Source organism: Hipposideros armiger, unplaced genomic scaffold (genome assembly GCF_001890085.2).
Source record: "Hipposideros armiger isolate ML-2016 unplaced genomic scaffold, ASM189008v1 scaffold_646, whole genome shotgun sequence".
In the NCBI taxonomy this organism is placed as follows: Eukaryota; Metazoa; Chordata; class Mammalia; order Chiroptera; family Hipposideridae; genus Hipposideros; species Hipposideros armiger.
The window spans coordinates 1,036,831-1,045,059 of NW_017731996.1; the positions used below are offsets into that span (position 1 = coordinate 1,036,831).

Genomic DNA, 8,229 nt, shown 5'->3' on the forward strand with positions numbered 1-8,229 from the left:
TAAAAAAAAAAAAAAAAAAAAGTGTTTTTTAGGTACAGGTGAATGTGAGTTTATTGGTAAGATTAAATGAAGAACTTGGAGAGGGCCAGGCACACAGTGAGCTCTCAATAAGAAAAGCTCATTGGTAGCACCTTCCAAATTCTTAGAACTTTTATTTAGAATGGAGTATACATTTGCTCAAAATTTTTCTCTTCGGGGGGCCGGCCAAATGGTTCAGTTGGTTAAGAACACGAGCTCTGAGCAACAGGGTCACCGGTTCGATTCCCACATGGGCCAGTGAGCTGTCCCCGAGCTGAGCTGCCGCTGAGCTGCCAACAGGTGGCAGGATGGCTCAGCTGGTGAGAGCACATGCTCCTAACAGCAGGGTTGCTGGTTCGACTCCCGCATGGGATGGTGGGCTATGCCCACCTCCGCAACTAAGATTGAATACGGCACCTTGAGCTGAGCAGCCACGAGCTGCTGACAGGTGGCCAGATGGCGACTGGACTTAGGGCTGATCCCTCCACAACTAAGATTGAAGGACAACAACTTGGCTGTTACCCTTCCCCAATTCCCCAACACTGTTCCCCTTCCCCAATATCCCAGTAAAAATCTTTAAAAAAAAAAGAAAAAAAATTTTTTTTTTAGAGAAATTTTATTGGGGAACTGTGTGTTTTTCCAGGACTCATCAGCTTCAAGTCAAGTAGTTGTTTCAATCTAGTTGTGGAGGGTGCTTTTCCAGGACCCATCAGCTCCCAGCCAAGTAGTTATCTTCAATCTAGTTGTGGAGGGTGCAGTTCCTTGGCCCATGTGGGAATCGAACCAGCAACCTTGATGTTCTGAGCCTATGCTCTAACAACATGAGCTAACCGGCTGCCCCTCAAAATTTTTCTTTATTCTCTTAAAGTTACAGAAGAATTGTCTCCTCTCCCTAACCAATTCCAGGATTCTTGCGGATGTTCCATTTGACAGGCAAGTATAAAACTTGGTCATCTGATTTTAGGGTGTTGACCCATGTTATACTCTGAGCATTGTTGGCTTTTGGGTTATAAGTTTAGCAAGGGTCTGATTAAAGCTGGGATAACATATTTGAGGAGAATGCTTTGTTGAGCTTCTTCCACAGAGGTGATTGAAAGTAGCCTGCCCATAGATGTTGTCTCCCAAAATCTGATTCCAGTTAAAGGCAGTGGGTGGTAAGAACATGGGCTCCAGAGAGTCAAACATTTGGTTTCAAGCTCTAGCCCTTTCATTGTATTTGTGCATGAGCTTCCTCATTTGTAAAATAGTGACTCTTATGAGGATTGGATATGGTAATGTTTGTGAAGTACTTATCACAGCTAGCTTAAGAAGTACAGGCTGTTTTAAACATTAGTCATTCTTTTGTTATTTTTTATATATTATATATTAAATTATATTTAATAATTTATATCTTAAATTATATTTAATAATTTTTAAAAAAATCCTCATCCTAGACTCCAGAGGGATTCCTCTTGAAGCTTTTATAATCTCCCAGATTCATGAGTTCAAAAACCTGTATAATAGTTGCTGACAACAGCAGAAAAATTAAGCATAGGCTCATTGGAACAAAGCCTGTGATTTGTGGCTGCTGGGTTGTAGGCTAAGCCATTCTCAAATCTAATTGAAATGAGTACTTAAAATGGGAGTTGACTTTTAAAAATACCATAGGGCAAGTAGTCCTCATTAAAAAAAATTTTACATATATATATGTCATCTATATCTATTCTTTTATATTGGGTTGTCGGGAAAGTCATGACGTATTTTTCTATAGTTTTCAATGCAAAAATGTGTCATGACTTTCCCGACGACACAATATATACTGTATTTCCACCTTCTCTTGAAAAGTTGGGAGAGCTTTCTCACCTATGTCTTCATTTCTACATGGCAGCCCTCAGTTGGAGCTGAGTAACAACTGCTCCTATAAAAGGGCATGAATTCTCTCTAGCTAATTGATTTGTTGGCTGTGGCCTTTTAGCACTGTCTGTAATTCAGATTACGGGTTACTACCTCTCAAGGAACTTTTATTTTTCAGACTCATCATAGTAGAAACTGAGTGGTAAATTAATGTCTTTCTTAAATCTGCCCATTTTTCTCTGAATCCTGTGCATCTTGCTCACATTCTTATTTGCATGCTCTCCTCTTCCTCTTCTGATCTCTTCTTGCCAAATGCTTTTGATTTTCATACTTGAGGCTTTAGAAGTCCAAGACTACTTTTGTTACAGGATTTGGTGGTGGGGGTGGGGTGCTGAGATTTCCTCTGTCCTCATATACAGTTTTACAGAATTGTGAGAAAAATACTATTTTTCAGGTTTGATGCTGCCAAGTTTGTTATGAGTTGGCTCTGTAAGCATGAAAACCCCAAGATGCAAACAATGGCAGTGAGCATCACTTCTATTCTAGCCTTGCAGGTATGTGATTGTTAAAGGCAAGATCTCTCTCCTCTTAGTCTTGATGGAGCTTTGCTGGAGATCTAATATTTCACTTTCGGCTTTTTGTTTGCTTATAGCTCTCCCCTGAGCAAACTGCACAACTTAAAGAAGAGCTCTTCGAGGCAGTTAAAGTAAGTTGATTGTCACTTTTATAACCTTTTTTTTTTCAAGAACAGTAATTTATTAACATGATTTTAAAAATCAAATTATTCTAAAAGGCCTATAAAATGAAAAATCTGTAAGACCTGCTCCCCAAAAGTTACTCTTTACTATTACAGCTATTTCTTGTGGTATTTACCTCCATATCTCTAAAAGAAAATGCTTATAACTGCAAATTTCTTTTTTTTTGCAATTTCTTGATTTATCAGGTTTAGTTGTTAGTGATTCTCTTGCTATGGTAAATAAGAGCTTAGCTTGCCTACATATATCTGTACAAATTACCTCTATTTTATTTTATTTTTTTAAAGATTTTATTGGGGAATTGGGGGAGGTGAACAGACAAGTTGCTGCCCTTTTGTTCTTCAGTCTAGTTGTGGAGGACGTGGCTTCACTGGCCCATGTTGGTATTATCATTGCGTTATTCCCGAGTGAGGCAGTCGCTCACCGGCCATTGGACAGCCGCTCACAGCGGCTCACGGCAGCTCAAGAAAGCTCATGCCCGCTGCCGGCCAGCCCCACTGCAGCCTACGCCTTTTTCGGCTACTCATGGCAGCCCAGCTGCAGGTCGAGCTGTTGTTCACCATCTTAGCTGTAGAGGGTGCAGTGTGGGATCCGAACTGGGGCCCTGCTGCTCAGAGCTGGCGTCCCAAGCCAACTCCTAACCAACACGTTGCCAGTCGGCCAGCCCTATTATTTTTTTAAAGAGTCATATTTCCTAAGAACTGTCTACTCATTGCCTTTATATGTTCTTATTTTGGGTTGCTGGCTTTTTTCTAACATAGGTTATTTTATAAACATTTGACTATGATATGAGATACATGTATTTTTCTCTAGTTGGCTCTTTGTCTGTTTTTACTTTATGGCATGTTCTACCATACAGTAATTTAAAATTTTTTATGTGGTTGAGTTTTTTCTTTTCTGCCTCTGCAATTGATAGCATACTTTACTTTTTTAAATACCTCATTTTTAAAAAATTTTTTATTATGAAATACACATTTTTTAGAATTAGTTTCAGCTGTACAACACAGTGCAATAGTTATACTTTTTACCCCTCGAAGTNGTAGCCCATGGCAACCCACTGCCACAGGGGCTGCAGCCTATGACTCACAGCAGCCCAGCTCCAGGTTGAGCTGTTGTTCAGCATCTTAGCTGTAGAGGGCAGTGTCACTGGCCCTCTGAATTAGGTATTCTAAAAGTCCTTTTCATATCTAAGATTCTGTGATTTTTGAAAATCATGTTTCTTTTGGTTTTTACATACTTAAATTGCAGATTATGGCAATCCAATGAAACCCTAACAGTAGTTTAACAATATAGAAAAAAGTCATTTTTCCATAATAGAAGTAAGTGTATTCCAAGTCTGTCTAAGTTTTCATGAGTTCACGCAGCTGTCAAAGTGAGGGGGCTGTGGTCTCTTAAAATCATGGTTCATGTGAGTATCAGCAGACCTATCTCTGAGGTGGGTAGGGATGATTATCCCTATGTGATAGACAAAACAGATTACATTGTCCCTGAATGCTAGAGCAGGTGTGGTCTAAGTGTAGTACAACACCTTCATTTTACATTTATGCTCTAGGTCTTCCACAGTCTGTCTTCTAGTTACCTTTCAAAGTTATGTTTTACCACTTTTCAAATTCTTTCAAATTCAAATATCTTCCTCTGTTGGTGGAGTCATCGCATCCTTTTGTCCACTTTGTGTTTTTCCCTATCACATTTCCCTTTCCTTGGAATCTCCTCTCCATTCCACCCCACCTTCATCTGCTTCTTCCATATCCTCTCTGAGCCCCTTGCTTAAATGTTCTCTCGGAATGAAGCCTTTTGATTTCATACCAGAAATAAATGCTCCTTCCATAACTACCTTAGGCAGCACTTTATTCATACTTCTCTTAATGGTGCTTTTTTTCAGTTTCATGTTTTGACATCGTTCACAATGTTATTTGTTTACATAACTTATTTCTCTTACAAGGCTTTATGCTAAGGAATTAGGGTATAAGTGATTCATGTTTGTGTCACCTGTAATGCTTATCACAATGCCTTATATGGAGTAAGGCTCAATAAATGATTGTAAAATCACAGATGAGGAAATACTGGTCCAGAGAAAGGAACTGACTTGACTAAAGTCATACAGCTAGTTATTGGCTGCGTTTGGTTTAGAAGGTATTGCTGGTGGTCTAAAAAATAAATGCTGACAATAGGGAAAATCTGTTACTTTCTCTCTCAGTGAGCAAATATTTTTGCCAACTCACAAACACGTGACAGTATAAAGAATGCTTATTGTCATAAACCACTAAAAACAAGTTCATCTTCAGCTTGTGGCTGTAGGAATGAGGAATCATCCATTGGATTTTCCAGTGCAGTTCACAGCCAGTGCTTGCGCCCTCAACTTAACACGCCAGGGCCTGGCCTGGGGGATGCCTGTTCGTCTGTTGTCCGAGGTCACCTGTCTACTTTTCAAGGCTCTGAAAAATTTCCCCCATTACCAGCAGGTAATTTAAATTGAATATTTAACTTGGCTTCTTACTTCAGGACAAATATATGAAGAATATGTATTATTTAGTTGTGATTTTTCATTGTATCTGAGAGAGAGAAAGAGAGTGGGAGAGAATGGATAAGGAATTTGTTTGTTATAGAAAAAATAGAAAATATGGATAAGCAATATGGTTTACATTTTAAAAATTTCTTGGAAACCAGTTACTCAGAACCATCCATTAACACTTTGGTACATCCTTATAGGCTTAACATCATACGTGCAAGTTAAATTGAATTGAATCATAGATCTTAATATAAAAATTAAAACCATAAAACTAGAAGAAAACATTAGGAGAAAATATTTGTGACCTTGGGGGAGGCAGTTTTCTTAGGATACAAAAAGCACACATCATAAAAGAAAAATTAATTGGAATTTATCAAAATTAAAAGCTTACACACACCAAAAAACAGTAAAAAATGAAAAAGTAAACCATGAGCTGGGAAATATGTTCATTTTATGTATATGATAAAGGTCTTTTATCCAGAATATAAAGAACACAAGTTCCTTGTCAGTAACACAAGACAAACCAATTTTTAAGAAAGGTAAGAAATTTGAACAGAAGCTTCACCAAAGAAGATATGCAGATAACAAATGAGCACATGAAAAGATTTCAGTATCTTCAGTCATCAGGGAATTGCAAATTAAAACCACATTGAGTTACCACTGCACAAACCCTAGATTGGTTGAAATTCAATGACTGATAGTACCAAGTATTGGCAAGGGTGTAGAGCAATAGATTCTCATATATTGATGTTAAGAATGTAAAATAATACAACTACCAGTTCAACAGTCTCATAGTTTCTTTAAATGTTAGATGTATACCTTCCATACTACCCAGTCATTCTACTCTTAGAGAAATGAAATAATAATAATGTGTAAAGACTTATACACGAATATTCATCTTTGTTCATAATTCTCCCAAACTGAAAACTTTCCAAGTGTCCCACAACAGGTGAATAGATAAATTGTGATATATTCATATTCATATAAGGGAATATTATTTGTCAATACAAATGAATGAAGTACTGAATAAAGTATATGGATGAATCTTAAAAATATGCTGTGCAAAACAAATTGAACACAAAAGAGTAGATACTATCTGATTCCATTTATTTGAAAACTTATAACAGACTAATGTATAATGACAGTGTAATTTTCTGGGGTTGAGGTTTGCAAGGTCAGGATTGATTGGAAGGGGCACATTGGAACTCTTTGGGATGATGGAAATAGTTTTTTCTTGATTGTGGTGGTGGTGGGTGGTAGTGGTTACACAGCTATATAAATTTGTCAATTCTACTTGAAGGATGTACTTAAAATGGGAATTAGTTTTTTAAAATACAATAAGAAAGGTGGTGTTTCCTCATTAAAAAAATTTTTATTTCTAATTTCTCTTAAAAAGTTGGAAGATCTTTCTCAATTCAGTCTTAATTCCTGCATGTTCCTGCATAGCAGCCATCACTTGGAGCTGAGTAACAACTGCCTTTAGAAGAGGGCATGAATTCTCCAGTTTGCCATAATTCCTGCTACTTCTTTGTTGTTTCACACTCAACCCTCTTTACTTATTTATGTTACTACCTGGTTACTGTTTACATTTGCAATTTGCTGACCCTGCCTCATACACTATACTGCTGTCATACTGGCCTACTCATGGCCTCTCAAAGAGATGTTATATTTTTCTGTTCCTACAGCTTTCCCAGGATGCCTTCTTTCTTTCCTATCTGTAAAGGCCCAGTTCAGCCCCTATGAATCTTAGGTAGAAAGTAGAAGCTCTGTCATAGTTATGAGATCTGGTAAGGACATTTGTCATTTAGTAGGTAGGCCAGGCTTCAGGTAATTAATTTGGACTGACAGTAGATTCTTGTGGGATTCAGGGGGAAGAGACCATCTCTTNGTTTGCTGTGGGCTTATCATATATGGCCTTTATTATGTTGAGATATGATCCCACTATTCCCACTTTGCTAAGAGTTTTTATCATAAATGGTTGCTGGATTTTGTCAAATGCTTTTTCTGCATCTATTGATATGATCATATATTTATTTTTCATTTTGTTAATGTGATGTATTACGTTAATTGATTTGCAGATATTGAACCAACCTTGTATACTAGGAATGAATCCCACTTGAGCGTGGTGTATGATCTTTTTAATGTGACACTGAATTCAGTTTACTAGTATTTTGTTGAGGATTTTTGCATCTATGTTCATTAGGGATATCGGCCTGTAGTTTTCTTTTTTTGTAATATCTTTGTCTGACTTTGGGATCAGAGTAATAGTGACCTCATAAAATGTGCTTGGGAGCCTTCCCTCCTTCTGTATTTTTTGGAATAGTTTGAGGAGAATAGGTATTAAATTCTTTTTTGAATGTTTTGTAAAATTCGCCTGTGAAGCCATCTGGTCCAGAACTTTTGTTTGTTGGAAGCTTGTTGATTACTGACCCAATTTCTTTGGTAGTAATCAGTCTGTTCAGAGTTTCTGTTTCTTTTTGGTTCAGAGTTGGTAGATTGCAAGCTTCTAGAAATTTATCCATTTCTTCCAGATTGTCAAATTTGTTGGCATATAGCTGCTCGTAGTATTTTCTTACAATTTCCTGTATTTTTGTGGGATCTGTTGTCACTTCCCCTCTTTCATTTCTGATTTTATTAATTTGGGTCGTCTCTCTCTTTTTCTTGGCGAATCTGGCTAAGGGTTTGTCGATTTTGTTTATTTTTTCAAAAAACCCAGCTCTTGGTTTCATTGATCTTTTGTATTGTTTTTTTTGTCTCTATTTCACTTATTCTGCTCTGGTCTTTATTATTTCCTTCCCTTTGGGCTTGTTTTGCTGTTCTTTCTTCAGTTCCCTTAGGTGTAATGATAGTCTGTTGATATGAGATTGTTCTTTCTTTAGATAGGCCTGCAATGCTATGAATTTTCCTCTTAGGACTGCTTTCACTGCATCCCATAGATTTTGAGTTGTTTTGTTTTCATTGTCGTTTGTCTTGAGATAGCTTTTGATTTCTTGCTTAATCTCAGTTTTGACCCAGTTGCTATTTAGTAGCATGTTATTCAGCCTCCATGTGTTTGTGTGCTTTCCAGGTTTCTTTTTATAATTGATTTCTAGTTTTATAGCATTGTGGTCAGAG

The 8,229-nt window shown here is 37.3% G+C and overlaps 1 protein-coding gene across 1 annotated transcript in view; it reads left to right on the top strand.

Annotated features, from left to right (window-relative positions):
• The window catches only part of ZYG11A (zyg-11 family member A, cell cycle regulator), a 57,032-nt gene that overhangs the window by 26,787 nt on the left and 22,016 nt on the right, over window positions 1-8,229 (top strand). The window contains 3 exon segments of the mRNA XM_019625933.1: window positions 887-951; window positions 2,279-2,405; window positions 2,504-2,557. Coding sequence (XP_019481478.1) covers window positions 887-951; window positions 2,279-2,405; window positions 2,504-2,557 — 246 coding nt within the window.